At 43.6% G+C, this 17654-nt stretch overlaps 1 protein-coding gene across 1 annotated transcript in view; it reads right to left on the bottom strand.

Annotated features, from left to right (window-relative positions):
* The window catches only part of HYDIN (HYDIN axonemal central pair apparatus protein), a 287221-nt gene extending 269896 nt beyond the window's left edge, over nt 1-17325 (bottom strand). Inside the window, exons 1-5 of the mRNA XM_063313067.1 lie at nt 17202-17325; nt 15839-15964; nt 14363-14482; nt 7489-7623; nt 3140-3339 (exon numbers count right to left, since the gene is read on the bottom strand). Coding sequence (XP_063169137.1) covers nt 3140-3339; nt 7489-7623; nt 14363-14482; nt 15839-15964; nt 17202-17321 — 701 coding nt within the window. The 5' untranslated portion in view covers nt 17322-17325. The remainder of the gene's footprint in view (nt 1-3139; nt 3340-7488; nt 7624-14362; nt 14483-15838; nt 15965-17201) is intronic.
* Between the last annotated feature and the right edge of the window lie 329 nt (nt 17326-17654).

Raw genomic sequence — 17654 nt, 5'->3', positions numbered from 1 at the left:
GATTGGGCTGCACTGCCCCAGATAGAGTCAGTGCACAATTTGGGGGTCCTCCTGGACTCATAACTCTGCTTGAGGAGCAGGTGGCAGTCGTGGCTAGGAGGGCCTTTGCTCAATTTCATGTTGTGTGCCAGTTGCACCCTTTCCTGGATTGGGAAGCCCTTCTTTCAATCACTCATACCCTGGTCATCTCCCATATGGACTACTGCAAATCTCTCCTTTGAGGGGAGATGGGCAGTGATAAAAATTTAATAAATGAATGAATGAATGAATGTGCTCTACATGGAGCTACCCTTGAAAAGTATCTGGAAGCTGCAGCTGGTGCAGAATGTGGCCACGCGGGCAATTATGAGTGCCTCTAGGGCTGCACATGTAACACCTCTGCTGTGCGAGCTACACGGTGTGCTTCCAGGTCCAATTCAAGGTGCAGGTCATGACCTTGAAAGCCCTTCACAGCATGGGCCCAGGTGACCTAAGGAACCATCTTGTCCCAACCACATCGACCCGTCCCACCCGGTCTGGCAGGAGGGGCATGTTATGGACCCCTTGGGTAAAGAATTCTGACTGGCAGGGTCGAGGAGAGACTTTTCTGCCGTGGCCCCCACCCTGTGGCACATCTTGACCCCTGAGGTGAGGTTGCCCCCCCACTCTTCTGGCCTTCAGGAATAGCTCTGCCAACCAGCTTGGGGGTCCAAGAGTGATGTGCAGCCCTGGGGGTGGTTTGTGGCTTAAAGAAGCTCTCTCCACCTTTTAGTCGCCCTCTTTTATCTTCTTCTATTTTTTGTATTTTTGAATTTTTATAATGGTTTTTATCACTTTTATTTGTAGACCGCCCAGAGTCACTTTTATAGTGAGATGGAGTATATAAATTTAATAAATAATAATAATAGGAATCATTTTGCTGTTTATGGTTTATATTGTTACAATTTGATTTGTGAATCACCTAGAGATGTGCAAGTCATGGCAATAAAAAAGTAAATGGAACAGAAATAATAAACACTGAGGATGAATTGGGATAGTCAATTTTGTAGAAGGCAAAAATAAAATTCTAAATGATCAGGACATGTTAGAGAAATGGGCTGAAAGTAACAGAATAAAATTTAACAGAAATAAATGCAAAGTCGTTCACTTAGGAAACAGTTAAATATGCAGTTATATGATGGCCTGGCAACAGAAGTCATTAAAAGACTTTTGAAATTATGTTGACCTCAAAAGAAATATGAAATGTGACATGGCTACAAAACAAACAAACAAACCCAAATACAACAGAAGTTATTTTTCTGAATCAGACTGAATTCATCATTCTCACTATTCCAAATTCGTCAGATCCCTCTCTGAGTCCTGTGTTCAGTCCCGGAGATGATACGGCTGGTAATAAGGATAAACAGGAATCGGGTATATTTAACCTTAACCAATGAGGGCTTTGGGGAGATATGAGAGCACTGAACTGGCCATGCAACAATTCTAAACGACCTGGGTGGCTACTAGTATAAAACTGGAAGTGAATGTTCTAGATTTACCATTGTGAAGCAAAAGATCCAGGGTAAGTGTGGGGCATTTTCTAATATAGCACAGAAGAGGCTTTCTGCAGCTGATGATAGTCTGCACCATGCCTCCATAACTATAAATCTGTTTACGTCAAGTCCCTGAAAGATAAAAGCCATGCCACTGAGAGACTTATTGTTGATATCTAACTTATTTATTTACTTTGTGGAGTCCTTGGTGCTCTCTGAGAGAACCAAAGACTCCACAGTTTAACCCTGAGCTACAAATATTTGCTTCGATTGGTATCACCCGGGATGAAGATGTATAACTGAGTATCATCTGCATATTAATGATACCTCATCCCGTGGTGACGGATGATCTCACCCAGTGGTTTCACGTAGATGTTAAAATAGGAGAGGAGAGAGAACCGAACCCTGTGGCACCCCACAATAGAGGGGTCAAGGGTCGGATCTCTCACTCCCTATCACCACCGATTGGTATCAGCCCTGGAGGAAGGAAGTGAACCAGAGTAAGACTACGCCGCCCACCCCCAACTCCCTGAGCCGACCCAAAAGGATACCACGGTCAATGGTATCGAAAGCCACTGAGAGGTCAAGGAGAGCCAGGATGGATGCACTCCCTCCATCCTGTTCCCACCAGAGATCATCCATAAGTGCGACCAATGCCGATTCTGTCCCATATCCAGGCCTGAAACCTGACTGAAAGGGGTCTAGATAATCTGTTTCATCCAGCATCCTGTGGAGCTACAATGCCACCACCTTCTCAACCACCTTCCCCAAAAAGGGGAGGTGGGAGACAGGATGAAAATTGTCCAGGATAGTAGGGTCCAGATTTACAGTCCAGAGGATCCTGTCCACTTCCTCAGGCCCAACAGGATCAAACTGTTCCCAGATAACCGAATAATGTTCCCTGGGCATCTCCACAGACCCTGTCTCATGCTTGGAGTCCAATGTGGAATGGATCTGAGCGATTTTATCCTACAGATGCCCAGAAAACTCAGCATGGTCCTATAGGTGGATTTCTGATCCCCCTTTCCCAAGAAGCGATCAGGTGATCTTAAACACTTTCCCAAGAAGCGATCAGGTGATCTTAAAAAGGGCTGCCAGGCAGCATTCCACAGATGCAATAAGAGTGGAGAAATACTGACGTTTCGCCACTCTTACCACTACAAGGTAGGACTTTGGTCCTTGCCTTCCTCCAGCAGCACTCTAGACATCTCTTAATCCTCTTCAGGACTCTCAACTCCTCCGTAAACCACGGGGCGTATCGGATTCAATGGGACAAGAGAGGACGCACAGGCGCAATCCTGTCCAGGCAGCAGCCAGGGCCTCTGCTGGACTGTGCAGCAGATCCTTGGGTATAACTCCCAGCTCCCATCAGTCGCCGGGGGAGGACCAATTAAATGGGTCCTGCCTCCCTGCAGAGGGGGGGCGGCATAGAATCTCAAGGTCACCAGGGTGTGTTCTGACCATGACAAGGGGGACCGGTGTAACTCTCCCCTTGTATCACCTTGCCACTGCTCTGACAAGAAAACTACGCCCAGTCTCGAGTTGGGTCCTGAATAATCTGAAACTGCCAGTGGAACTAATTCCACTGCCATAGGCCTTTGGGCTAGAGAGAAAGTTCAGGATCTTACCTCTGGGTGGTAATCTGGTAGCGGGCCTCACGGTTGCCAATGTTGCGAACAAGCAGGGTTTTCTGTGTACTGTGCTTGACAGGGCATGTGGAGAAATTCAGCTGGTCTGGGAAATCCAAAATGCCCCTGGCACCAATTGCTCGGATAGGGACAATGAATTTTTCCCTTTCAGTAATGCAGGTTACTTCGTGAAAATAATCCTGGGCAGAAAGAAGAATGTGAAAAATGAGGAGTCACCCCATGACCAGCACTGCCAAGTTGGAAAGGGGTTAGGGTCCTTGTATACAAGGGTCCCCCTCCTGATTTTTTTTTTAATTTCCCACTTTTCTGCCCCAAATGCCTGCTAGTCTGCATGTTAATTCAGACCTTCTAATCTATTCTGCCTAGCAGAGATCTCCCTGTATTTATTCCACAGCCACTTAAGCCCTAAAATCTTCTTAGATTAAGCAGGCCTTGCAGCAACTTGACCTCAGGCGATCACAGAGTGCTTTGCTAGTACCAGCCACCCCAAGATCCTGCGCCCATTTTTGAGATGTGATCTCCAGGGATCAATAGATGTCTATGCCAGCAAAGGAGTAGCCTCTTTTTATTCCTTATTATCTACCTATCATTTCATCCTCTCATCTCTCTGCAATCAGCGCCTGCTTTGAACTTCATTTGTATTTGTACTATACTGTGAATCCATCCTTTCGCCTGGACTTGCTATAAAACGACTGGCTGTTTGTGGACTGTAAGAAATCACCGGAATTACGCGGGTTTCAGGAGATTCCAGCTTCACTACTTCATAAGGTCAGGGCACCCTGTCGCTTGCTCCTTTCCATCCCCCTTCCCCAGCAGTAGCCCTGGAAGCTTTGCTTTCTCGCTTCAGGCTTTAGGAGAACTCCAGGTGAATTGCTGGGTACCCCCAACATCCTTATTCCTTCAAAGGGCTCCTAGCGGGTTTCTGATGTTTCTCTTTTTTAAAGATGCAGGCACTGAATTTGGAGACCTAATTTTATTCTTCACTCTCCATGAAAAATAGACAGCGACTATTTTTCAAAACAAAGCAACAAGGTAAATGTTTAGTGTGCCCTCACTGCGTGGGTGACAGTTCTAACCCAATCGCTATCTTTAAGCGCCAGCTGACCAAAGGCTACTGGGCAACAAGGGGAGGATCATTAAAATGCAGTTGGGAACTCTTTGCTCCATGACCCCCGTCATTAGGGTTAATGATAACATCGGGTTAACAATTACTGAGACCTGGCCCTTTCAGAAATATGCCCAGCAGGGTTTCCGAAGTTGCATCAGCCGAGGCTCTGGGGCAAGGGTGGGAGTGTGGTGATTGTCATCCAGGAATCCCTTACGGCTTTCAGGGGCGCTGCACCACAGGCCACTAGATGTGAGACCTTGTCCATTAAGTTGGGCTCTAGCGGTCAGTTGGGATTGTTGCTGGTGTACCAGCCTCCCTGCTGCATAGCAACCTTCCTGCCTGACCTCCTTGACTCCACTTCTGGGATGGCAGTAGAGTTCCTCAGACTTAGGTTCTGGGGGGCTTCAATCTGCCTTCTCTAGGAGTGGGGTCTGAGGGGGCCTGGGAGTTCATGACCACCATGACAGCCCTGGGCCTATCCCAGGTCATCCAACACATGACAATGGTCACACCCCAGATCTGGTGTTCCTGTTGGAGCAGTGGCTACGTGATCTGAAATTGGAGGAGCTCTCTGGCACCGCCCCCCACTGCAGGGAGGTGGGACCTATTAGATTGGTCCATCCTTGGTGGCTGATGGACCTGGAAGGGTTCCAGAGGGAGCTGGAGGTTGTTCCTGAGGGTCTGCTGCACAGTCTGACTGAGGCCTTAGTTGCCGCTTGGAACGAGAGGGTGGCTGTGGCCTTGGATTGGATTGTGCCCATGCAACCTCTCCCTCCCTGTGGCTTGTAGAAGAGCTGAGGGAGAAGAAATGGGAGAAGAAAAAACCTAGAACACTCCTGGTGGTCAACAAAGGATGGACTCAACCAAACACAGGTGAGAGCTGCCATTAACGCCTACTGTGTGGCAGTAAGGGTTGCAAAGCCACAATACTTCTCCGCCCTTATTGTGCCTGTGGGTTGCCATTTGGCAGCCTTGTTTCAGGTGACCTGAGCCCTTTTGGGTGAGGGGAACCCAGAGATTCACATTCAAGGCCAGGCAGAGGAATTTTCAGGCCATCTGTCAGACAAAATTGCCCAAATTTGTTCCCAGTTAGATGCCAGCCTTGGTGAAGGTCCAGTGGAGATGCCTGGGGAACAGTCTTGCTCTTTATCTGGGAATGGTTTGAACCTGTTGCACCTGAGGAAGTGGACAGGGTCCTTATGTCTGTGAGCTCGGCCACCTGCTCCTTAGATCCATGTTCCTCCTGGCTAGCTAAGGCTGCCCAGGAGGGGACAGGTGGTTGGGTTCTGGTGGTGGTTAATTCATCCTTGAGGAAGGGAGTTGGTTTGCCCCCTCCTCAATAAACCATCACTGGATCCCAACATATTGGACAATTTCCATCCAATATTTAACCTCCCTTTTTGGGGGAAGGTGGTTCAGAAGGTGGTTATCTCGATCCTTTTCAGTCAGGATTCAGATCCAGGTATGGAACGGAAATGGCTTGGTTGCACTTTTGGATGATCTCTGGCAGGGGCAGGATGGGCTTGTGCATCCATCCTTGCCCTACTTGATCTCTCTGTGGCTTTTGATACCATCAACCATGGTATCCTTCTGGATCACCTCAGTGTCATGACCTCGTTGCAAGGCACAAAGAGCCTCACAACGTAGATCATGATCATTAAGAAATAGAGGAAGGAGATAATCAAACTAGGGATTAACACAAGCACCCAAAAGCACCCACACCCATGGACCCATAGGCAGCTGAAAAGAAGGACGTCAGAGGGACGGAGATAAGCCGCACCTGGTGCCCCGGAGGACACAACCGTCGCTGGGAGACAAAAGAAGACACCGGGAAAATGCCCAGGCAGCCATCAAGGGTCCCATCAAGAGGGATCAGGACAATGTGGGGTGGGGAGCCCGGGGCAATACAAGAGGGTATAAAAAGGACACCTCCACACCACCTACCCTGTTCCCGTTTTTCATTCTGTCAGCTATCATTCCAATAAACCAGAAATCCTTAATACCCATTAAGTGAGTCTGTGTCTTATTGCGAAGCGAGGCTGACCCTGACACTCAGAGGATTGGAGGTGGGCAGCATGGTGTTGTGCTAGTTCACCTTTCTCCAGGGTTGATTCCAGTTGGTGGTGATTGGGGAGGAGAGGTCCTGCCCTCAGCCCTTACTATGTGGGGTGCCACAGAGTTCAGTGCCTCCCCTCTAACATCTACATGAGGCTACATGAGTACGCTGAAGATATCCAACTATATATCTCTGCCCCTGGTGAATTAAGCGATGCCATGAACGTCCTATCCCAGTCCCTGGAGGCTGTGAGGGTCTGGATGAGGAACATTGTAAATGGGCCGTAAAGTTATTTTTTCAGTACCATCGTAACTTAAAATGGTCTCTGAACAAATGGTCAATAAGTGAGTATTAACTGTATATTGAGGCAGTTTGAGCATACAGAAAGAATAAATGAGGATCAAATCCCAAAACAAGTATGTGAAAAAAGAGTGGATAGGTTGAGAGGATGAGGGAGCAAGAAAACTGTTGGATGGAGTTGATGAGTTTCTCAAAAGGAAAGGTGAAAAATTTACAGAGCAAAAGGCAATGTATGAATTAGTGTATGGAAAACAAGCATGGTTTGCAAGGACAGGAAAGTACAGAGAATCTCCACAAACTCATGATTAAATCACAACAGTCTTATGAGGTAAGTTTGAAATATCCAGCAACTTTCTTGTAATAGAGATGTTCACTGTATATAGATGGAAGCCCAGCCATTGTGACTTGTTAAATAAACCATGGCTGGGTTCATACATGCTAACCAAGCCAAAATCATTATCTCTAAGCAAGAGGTGTCAAACCAGCTTCTCCTGTAAGACTAATTCTCTATCATCTTGTCTGAAGGCAGTGGTGTCCAGAAGGGGGGGGGGGATGTAAGGGAAGATGAAGGAAGTATTGTTGTGACCCAAGACACACCTCCTTTGTATATGCATTGCTTTGATCACAATATTGCTTCCACCATCTTATCCTTCTCTCACACGCACACACATGCTGTGGGCACCTCTATTCGATAGCTTGGCATTTTAGTACTGTTAGGGTTCATTCATTCTGTCTGTCAGTTGTGTACTTATTATGACAGAAGGAGGGAAAACTGATTTTGTATCAACCTTGGGAAAAGAAGGAAAAGGCTAAATATATTTATAGAGAACAACTTTGAAGAATAACGCATCAGAAAAGAATTACCTTGTTTTCCTCAGGAGTGAACAGAATGCGGAATGTTGATGGCATGCCAGGTGCGACTTTGTTGCACACATCATTGGGGCTGATGACTCTGAAGTAAGGTGAACTCTCCAAAACAATTTTCACAAGTCGTGGGATCTACAGGAAATGCAGGTGTTAAGGAAGACATTCAATGAGAAGAATCACTCAAAACCACAAGAAAATGGTAGGGCCTCTGTTTAAAATATATTATTCACTTTGGACACAGCAATCTTGGCAGATTGACCCTAGGGCCATAACACAGCAATAATCCCATGCCCTCCCAGCAGCAAAGACAAAAGCAGAAAAAGAACTGTGGGAAGAAGTCCTATCATACAACACTGATATACAGTATGGCATCCCTTTGAGGTAGATGAGACTTGAACACCAAAGTCATGAATTCTAAAACTGTTTTAATTTTAAGCTTACAGTAACAGAACCTTGCAAGTCTCAATGTGCTTCCCCCCCCTCCCTCCCTTTATCTTCATGAGAACTAGGGAGGGTCAAGTCTAAGACACTTTCTCAAATTACGTTTCTGCCTCAGACTATAATTTCTTTTGTCTGACTGTCCTGAGAATAAAAGCTACTCAACAATGGATCAGACTGCCTTGGGAGATGGTAGATTCTCTGCTTGGATGGTCATCTATCTTGGATGCTGTAGCTGGATGGTCATCTATCCTGGATGCTCTAGCTGGATAGTCATCTAACTTGGATGCTCTAGCTAGATGGTTATCTATCTTGGATGCTCTATCTATCTATCTGGTAGTGGATTCCTGCAGAAGATTTGATCAGATTATCTCCATCTTCCTTCCAACCCTTACATTCTATGATCTCTGGGCATTCTATTGCCTTCACTAAGCATGACATTCCACACTAGTAGCGTCCATTCATTACTCTTGAATTCAAGGTACAAATAACATATAGATTTGACAGGAATGCCACAAGGAGACCACTCTGCTGAGTCTGAGTCCTCATTCCTCAAATGTGAGATAGCCTACAATATCACGCTTGTTACTGCAAGTCAGCAGTAAAGAGTGTGGCTAGTGACATTTAAAGCATTTAAAGCCCTCATAAGCCAATACGTAGCAACCAAGCATCTCTAAAAAGCCACACATTAGCAAGAAAAATGTCAAGACCCAATAGGAATAGAAGGATAGTCTTTGTTTGTTTATTGTTACACTATGACCCTGATGCCACTGGATATTTCTTTTCCCTTTTCCTTATTCTTTCCTCTTCTTTCTTTCCGCTTTTTTCTTGCATTTTCTATTCTCTATTTTTTATTTTTCTTTCTGGTTTAGTTTTTTATTATAGCTTTTTTTAAAAATTCAGTAACAATTATTTTTTTTAAAAAAAGATGTCATTGCTCTTCTTTGCAGCTGCATTACGCTGTTGGAACATGTTGGGCTTGTGATCCACTAGTACACCAAAGTCCTTCTCACAAGTGCTGCTCTTGAGCCAAATTTCCCCCATCCTGTACATGTTTTGTTTTTTTTCATTTTTCTTGCCTAGATGCATGATTTTATATTTCTCCCTGTAAAATTTCATTCTATTTCTTTATGTCTACTGTTCTAGCCAGTCTAAGTCTTTTTTAACTTCTTCTCTCTTCTCAAGTATTAGTAACCCATCCTAGCTTTGTATCATCTGCAAATTTGGTGAGCATTCCCTCAACTCCCTCATCCACATTATTTATATAAACATTGGACAGCACTAGGCCCAGGACAGAGCCCTATGGCATCCCACTCAAGGGTTCTCTCCAGGTAGATTTGACACCATTTGTAACTACCCTTTCAGTATGATCCTTGAGCTAGCTATGGATCTACCTAATGGTGGAGTTAAAGGGTAAAGGGTAAAGGTTTCCCTTGACGTAAAGTCCAGTCGTGTCCGACTCTAGGGGGCGGTGCTCATCTCCGTTTCAAAGCCTTGGAGCCGGCGTTGTCCATAGGACACTTCCGGGTCATGTGGCCAGCATGACTCACGGAACGCCGTTACCTTCCCGCCGAAGCGGTACCAATTAATCTACTCACATTTGCATGTTTTCGAACTGCTTGGTGTGCAGGAGCTGGGACGAGCAACGGGAGCTCACCCCGCCGCGCGGTTTCGAACCGCCGACCTTCCGATCGACAGCTCAGCGGTTTAACCCGCAGCGCCACCGCGTCCCTAATGGTGGAGTTGTCAAACCCATATTTGACATTTTTGTTGATAAGGATGCTTTGAGAGACTTTGTCAAAAGCCTTGAAGAAGTCAAAATGTACTGTATCTACAGCATTTCCCTGATCAACCAAGCTAGCATTTCTGTCAAAAAAGGAGATCAAGTTAGTGTGGCATGACTTGTTCAGCATAAATCCATGTTGGTTCTGGCTAATGAATGAATTCCTATCCAAACACTCACTGGCATGCTATCTGATTATCTGTTCAAAATACCTGATGTCAAGCTCACAGGCCTGTAGTTTCCTGGGTCCTGCTTCTTTCCCTTTTTGCAAATAGGAACGTTAGCCCACCTCCAGTCTTCTGGGACCTCACCTGTTCCCCAGGACTTCTCAAAGGTTACAGAGAGTGGTTCTGCAATTACCTCTGCTATTTCCTTCAATACCCTGAGGTGTAATTAATCTGGCCCCATAACCCATTTAGATCAGCTAGGAACAATTTCTAATCTTTTTTTTAGTAAGAATTTTATTAAGTTTGAAGCAAAGATAAAAACTACAAAAAAGCAAAAAAAAAGAAAAAGAAAGAAAAAAACTAAAGAAGCGTAAAGCACAAGAAAAAAGAATTTTGAAAATTTCATAAAGAAGTGACTTCTGACTTTCAACAACAAGAATATACAGCAATTTCCATAATCAATCCCTTTGTTGTTTATTCGTTCAGTCGCTTCCGACTCTTCGTGACTTCATGGACCAGCCCATGCCAGAGCTTCCTGTCGGTCGTCAACACCCCCAGCTTCCCCAGGGACGAGTCCGTCACCTCTAGAATATCAAATCCCTAATCAATCCCTTACTCTATATCAAACCAAGATCACATTTCTATAAATCAATCCATTAGCACATTATAAACATCATTAAACACAATTGCTCCTTCCCCTTAGAAATATATAAACCTCCAAATCAACTCCCCCCAAAAAACAACATTTATTTAATTATTTCCTTTCTACCACTATTCTATATATTTCTGTCCACTATAATAGAAATCAAATTATAAAAACATTTAAATTCAACAATCTTAACCCTATTAAACCTAAAACCAAACAATTATTATTATAACTTATAAATCTTAAAAATCAAACAAACCTTAAAGGCAATCCAGTAAATCTTAATCCAAATCATTAAATAAAAATGGAATCATACAAGCCTTAATATCAATTAAAAAAATCTTAATTTTTACCCCACCTCAAAATATACCAAAACATTTATATATCTCCATATTACACACAGGGCATTTTTCATACAGAAACCAAACAGCCCAACTGCCCCACTTAGAAACTCAGACTTCTCAGCAAAAAACCTCCCACAGAACAGAACTTCTTATTTCCCATAACATTCCATTAAAAAAGCAACTCCATTTGTAATTTGCAAGTCAGACTGTCTCTTTAACCCCTCCAATACCCAAATGTATTTGAGCTTCAATCTCACTGTCAGTGGAAACAGCTCTTTGGTAAAATCTTCATCTTCTTCCACGATGTCATGAGTAAGGATGGCGAGCAGGGGGCTCCCATCCAGGCTGTAAAGCGCATGCGTAGTACTGAGAAATTAGGTATCCATTCAAAGAGACACAGATCAGGCCCGCCTTAGCCTTTGGGGTTTATCTGTCTGGGTTTTTCCCACGCTTCTTCAGTTTGTTAGGATTTTCTGTTATGTAGCAGTAATAAAACACTAGAGACCTATTCCTTGTCTCAGCGTGGTTCCTGGCTGGTAGGACACACAACGTCCTCAGCCAGATGACACATTTTAAAGCTGATATTTTCTGTAATGTCTCGAATGTCTTGCAGATTAGCTTGACAAGTATCATGAAAGATCTGTTTAAACTCACAGCGAAGCTCATAACGGAACTCTGAGGAAGTCTCCTTGAAATTCTCCATGTTTCAGGCAGTAGATTACAGCACCCCCTAGATACTTGTACTAGTGAGAGGAGGAGTTAATGAGTTAATGGGGAATCTCCGAAAGTTGTTGACCTAAGAGAAAGTATGCTAACAAGCAGCTCCAGGAAGGACAGAAGTGGACAGAAAACTGAAGTTCAAAACAGCAGATTCAACATGTAGGAAAATATTAAATCCTTCAAATTTAATACAAAAGTAATAACAGGGAGGCAATTATTTATTCTCAATCCTCATCAATATCCAAATGGGAAAACAAGCCAAAACTTTAAAAGATTTCTGAAAATTAATCCCAAAAATAATGACAAGTACCAAGAGAGATCACTTCTACTTGCTGTAGAAAGTCTCTCTTAGGGTGTTGTTTGTTGTTTATTCGTTTAGTTGCTTCCGACTCTTCGTGACTTCATGGACCAGCCCACACCAGAGCTTCCTGTTGGTCGTCAACACCCCCAGCTCCACCAGGGACGTGTCCATCACCTCTAGAATGTCATCCATCCATCTTGCCCTTGGTCGGCCCCTCTTCCTTTTGCCTTCCACTCTCCCTAGCATCAGCACCTTCTCCAGGGTGTCCTGTCTTCTCATTATGTGGCCAAAGTACTTCAGTTTTGCCTTTAATACCATTCCCTCAAATGAGCAGTCTGGCTTTATTTCCTGGAGTATGGACTGGTTTGATGTTCTTGCAGTCCAAGGCACTCTCAGAATTTTCCTCCAACACCACAGTTCCAAAGCATCTATCTTCCTTCTCTCAGCCTTCCTTATGGTCCAGCTCTCGCAGCCATATGTTACTACGGGGAACACCATTGCTTTAACTATGTGGACCTTTGTTGTCAGTGTGATGTCTCTGCTCTTAACTACTCTCTTAGGGTACGTAACTTAAAAAATATATATATAAATTGAGTGATTTAGAAATGGGGCGGCTTGACCTAGTTTCCCTTTAAGGCTACAGAGCGGCTTGGAAATGGTGATGTCCCAGCTTCCCGGTGACTCTTACCAGATTGATGCAGATGCTGTTTGCAATTCTCTGGCTGCAAGTCGCCATTCTGAAGGGCAGATGGGATGATTCCAAGCATTTTCTTTATCTGTGAAAACGCTCCAAGCTTCGGGAAAAAGCCTGCCCATGCCCAAAAAGCCGCCACGTTGTCAGTTATGTCCGTGGAGCTTGCAGACACAGCTATTCAGTCGGCCATGTCCCCTATTGGAAGCCGAACAATTTGTAGTCTTCTGATCTTTCTCACTGCTTCTCTGAACTTATTGTAATATGCCTGAATCCTTCTTAGGTGGTGAAATAAGCACTGAACTAGACATAATACTCAAGGAGAGCAGGTCTGATCAAACCAAAATAACTGGAATCATTATTTCCCATTATTTGGAAATTATACTTCTATTGATACTGCCTAACACTGTATTCGCCATTTTTGCAGCAAAAACACACTGATGATTCATATTTAGTCTGCAATTAAATGTTATTCCAACATCTTTTTCTTAGAAGTTCTTGGAGTTGTATTTCAATACAGGCATGGTTCGGGAATACTACATTAAGGCTTTTCTTTATCCTATTCACACTGCACAGATTGTATAATGAAGCTCCAAAAGTAGTAACTTGACCAAAATTGGAAACAAAAAGACCTCTAAGGTGTAAGGTTTACTTCCTTATAGCATAATTTCAGAAAAAAAGATAAAAGAGTTAATTTCAGATGAGATGGAAATATTTTCCAAAAAATCCAGAAATGTATCAGAAGACAAAATAATCATAAACTAAATAATCTCAACATATTGTTCAATTCCTTTGCTAAGCTGAGAAAAAATGATGGGAAATATTACAAGGGCTAGAATGAATCTGCACCGCATTTTATTGACTTAAAGCAAACTGTACAAGAGGACCGCAAGCCCTTAAATGATACCTTATTGTCAAAACTGGAAGGAAACTTAATTGCTGTTGCCAGTTGCAGGGCAGGAAAGCTATTTTGGACTGTTCGTGGCTAAAAATATAAAGGATTCAGAAGCCATATAATCTAATTATGATTGTTCAGTTAAGCAGAGAATATATAACTGTACTAGCTCAGCTATTCTGATGAAAATGCATCCCTAACAGAATGTCTGAACATCTTAGGATCACGAGAGTAAATTCTGGCAGCTGAAGTAAAACTTGGAGGCTGAAATTTAAAAATAAACCAATCAAAGAGAATATTTGTAGATCAGGGTTGAACTGTGGAGTCCTTGGTGCTCTCTGAGCCTTGTTGTTTTCTTGCAGATGTTTCATTGCCAGACTAGGCAACATCTTCAGTGTTTGCAACAAGGCTCAGAGAGCACCAAGGACTCCACAAAAATAAACCACAATAACATGGAATTATACTTCACTCTCCATCATTAACTAGTTGATTTAAATCCTACTTTCCTTCAGGACTAGAACACTGGCAGTACAGAAGTTTGCTTCATTTTGTACCTTCTGCTCACACAATGTCAGAATGGTAACCAGAAAGAAAAGCTAAAATAGTCTTGCTTGAACTTTTAAGAGTGAAGTCTTCAAAGACTGGAAATCTTTCAATTCATAGTATTAACAAAAATACAATAAAGAGTTATTGTTATAGTTCATTTTTAAATTGGTTGCATTAAAGCAGACATTTCTCTTGAAAGAGTTTGTCAGAAGCAGTATCATTCAGTAAGAAAAGCTCCAGTTCTTATAACTCTTCGAAAGTGCAGCACAAAATCTAAGCAAGCTTTCTTTCCCTGACCCCTTTCCCCAAACAATGTCCCAAGTCTATTGATAAAGTCTACCTTGTCATTGTTCCTCAGGATCAGTGGTACTTCATATAGCTCACAAGGGGCATAGTTCTGAAAAATCACTTCTGATGGGAATGGTTGAAACAGGGTCCGGTCCAGGTCAACTGAGGAGAACTGAAGAAGCAGAGGAACATATGGAAATACTGAAGCTGGATAAAGCAGTTATGTTGCATCTATACCCATTAGATCTCATAGAACATCAGCTAAAGAGCAGCTAATATTTTAAATAAGAACCATTAAATAGAACCAAAGTAACATGCTTGACCAAAACGTGAGGTTAGTTTAAAAATCGGTCACTGTCAACAACTCAAGTTACTTATGGTTGCCTTTGTACATGAAACTAATGCTGGTGGATCTCTCAGCTCTCTGCAGGCTCTTGTCACGAGGGTGTCTGGCAAATCTCTGGTGCTTTTAAGCGCTATGGCAGATGCAGATATTCACGCAGAAAGCTTTTTTTTCCTAGGAAAGCTTTGACTACTACATAGCACAGAATGCTGGATAGAGTCTAAGCTACAGCCTGTCATCAGGTATAGACATACAGTATGTGATCGGTATTTGCTATTTTAATATCTGTAGAAAATCCAGCCAGCCTTTTGCTTTGGAGCTTCCTTGATGAGCTGGTGCTTTCCCGTGATCAAAGAAGAACCAATGCTGACGGCCAGATGGATAAGTGGTCTAGAGTGGCTTCATTCTGTGGCAGAAAGTATCATGGCTCATTCCTGGCTGCTGAGATTTGGATGCAGTAGCTAAGGTGAAGACTATTATTTTATAGGCCACATGTTGGATGCAACTTGGACTGGCCTCCCAATTAGATATGGTAAAGCAACTCAGCCTCAAGAAGAAGGGGCTTGACACTCCATTAAAGGAGAGCAGTCACTGATTTTATGATGGTAAGCTCTTCATTTAACAACTAAAGGGGGAAGGTGCATCCATTCAAGCAGAATATCTGTTAAATCAGAATGGATTTTATTCATCTTTATTTTGGATATTATACTAATGTTAGGCATTTTATTCATGCAGACAGGGGCAAACAGGAATACACCCAAGCATGTAATGTGTAACATACTTTTTTCAGATGCATCTAAAATCTGCTAATCCTAAATCAATTAAATTGAAGGTTCACTTTAATAGATCCCTATGGGATAGAGTGAAAAGCAACAACATTTGGATGTTCTTCCTTGGACAGCAGGTACAGGCAATTGTTGCCACAAACGTGCAGAGAATAAACACATCTCCAAGCATGCAATTTTGAGGATACTGTATGTCCCTGATCATTTGGAGGTACACATTTCCCATTCCCATTTTTTGAGAGATGAGAAAATCCTGTGCCTGGTCAAGATCTTTTTTTGTAAAGAAAAGGATTCTTGAAATCTTAATTTTCTTTTAACATATCCCTTGCCTTTACAGTGGCAAGCAAAAACTCTTTCATGCCTGTACCCAGAAAGAATTAAAGTGGAAGAAAATACTTACTTTTTGATGTGAGGTTTCACTCATGTCCAAAAGCTGAACAATGCGAGGCAAATGCATTTCATGGGTGCCTGCCAGTTTTTGTTCCGTTGTGAGAGACATCTCTTTCAGGAAAGCGGATGGTGTCAGCTGTAATGAGAAACAAAACTGCATCAAGATCTTCACTAAGAATGGCTTTTCCTGCTGTTCTTCCTCTGGGAGATAGACTTATAACCTGTTGTGGTGCAGTCCAAGAAGAATGATGATTTCCCACTGAAATTCTTTTAAAAATTATATATACAGATTGTCCATTTGACTTATTGGAACTTTCATTTGTTTGCAGCTTTCTTAAATGCTTCCCTATTTTCCTTGTCTTGAACAAAGCAAACTGTGAATGGACAATTGTGGATAGGTGACATTCCTTTTTGCTGCATTTCTCTGATCATCGCTAACTTTGCCTTCAGTGCAATGGAGTATGTGGCAAGTTCTAAGCATATTACAGCCCTTGTAGTCCTTAACCTACCACCATTTGGTCAGCAATCATTCAAAGTTATGACAGTGCTGAACGAATGGTGGTTATGACTGGTCCTTGGAGTTCCGGCTGTCCCAGCACCCCCACAGTCACCTGATCGCAATCTGGGCTCTTGGCAACTAGTTCACACTTAGGACCAGTTGCAGCGACCCGCAATCACGTGATTGCCATTTGCAACCTTCCCTGCTGGCTTTCCCAGAAAATCAATGGGGAAGCCAGCAGGGAAGGTCGTAAATCACTGGGGTAAATCTCCCCCACCCGTGCAACCTCCCCCAGCCCCTCTGTGCTCATGCCACTCTGGCCATTTGCACACCCTTGCACACCTTTCCCAACCCACACTGTACCCATGTACACCCTCCCTGACCTGCACCACACACCTGCGCACCCTCCCCAACCCATGCCACACCCTCACACACACTCCCTGACCCGTGTCTCTCGTGCACCCCCTTGCACCCGCTCCCCAACCCACACTGCACCCCCATGCACCCTTTCTGATACACGCTGCACCCTTGCACACCCTCCCTGACCCTCACTGCGCCTCTCACACACCCCCTCGCACCTCCAACCCTTGCTGTGTCTCCCCTGCACCCCCGCACACACCCTCCATCCCCTACCTGGCAGCAGCCTAACAACTGTTGGATTTGGTTAACAGTGGCAACTGGGACTGCAGGGATTGCCATCGCTAAGCAACGCAGTCACACTTTATGACCGCATCTCTGAGCAAGGGAAATTCTGGTCCCATTTGCCATTGTAAGTCAAGGACTACCTGTTTTCCTTTATCCCTTGACACATTCTCAAATATCCACATATGCTCATCAATCCCAAAAGGTTGTAGCCCCCCAAAAAGGAACATACTGGAGCATCCTTCTTTTCTTCTCTAACCAGCTTTGCATTGCGAGGTGCAACCACTTTGCTTTGAAATCCTTCTGGTAACTTCAAAGGATCCAGCGATTTCCGGGCTCGATCTGTTAACATCTTTGTCAGCCTCTGAAAGAACAATAAGCTTTTTTAAAGCAGGGGGCTGGGAGGGGGAATAATCTGAAATCACAGTATTATTTGGACTTAATTCATATAACCAAAAACGACTGCCAATTACAATTCTTAGAAATAGATCCTGAAGAGGAAAAGGAGCAAAAAAAAAAACTATCTTAGGATCTGATTTCTATAAATAAATAAACAACAGAATAGTCATTATCCTCTTCAGTTTCTTCCTCTGTGTCTGGTAGGCAGGATGGTTCTGGAAGACCACCTCTCCTTCTTCAGGCTGAGCTGGCCCGGCATAAACATTTTTCTTTGGATTAGATCAGT

This window comes from Candoia aspera, chromosome 11 (assembly GCF_035149785.1).
Source record: "Candoia aspera isolate rCanAsp1 chromosome 11, rCanAsp1.hap2, whole genome shotgun sequence".
Classification (NCBI taxonomy): domain Eukaryota; kingdom Metazoa; phylum Chordata; class Lepidosauria; order Squamata; family Boidae; genus Candoia; species Candoia aspera.
This window is presented reverse-complemented; position numbering and strand designations above follow the sequence as displayed.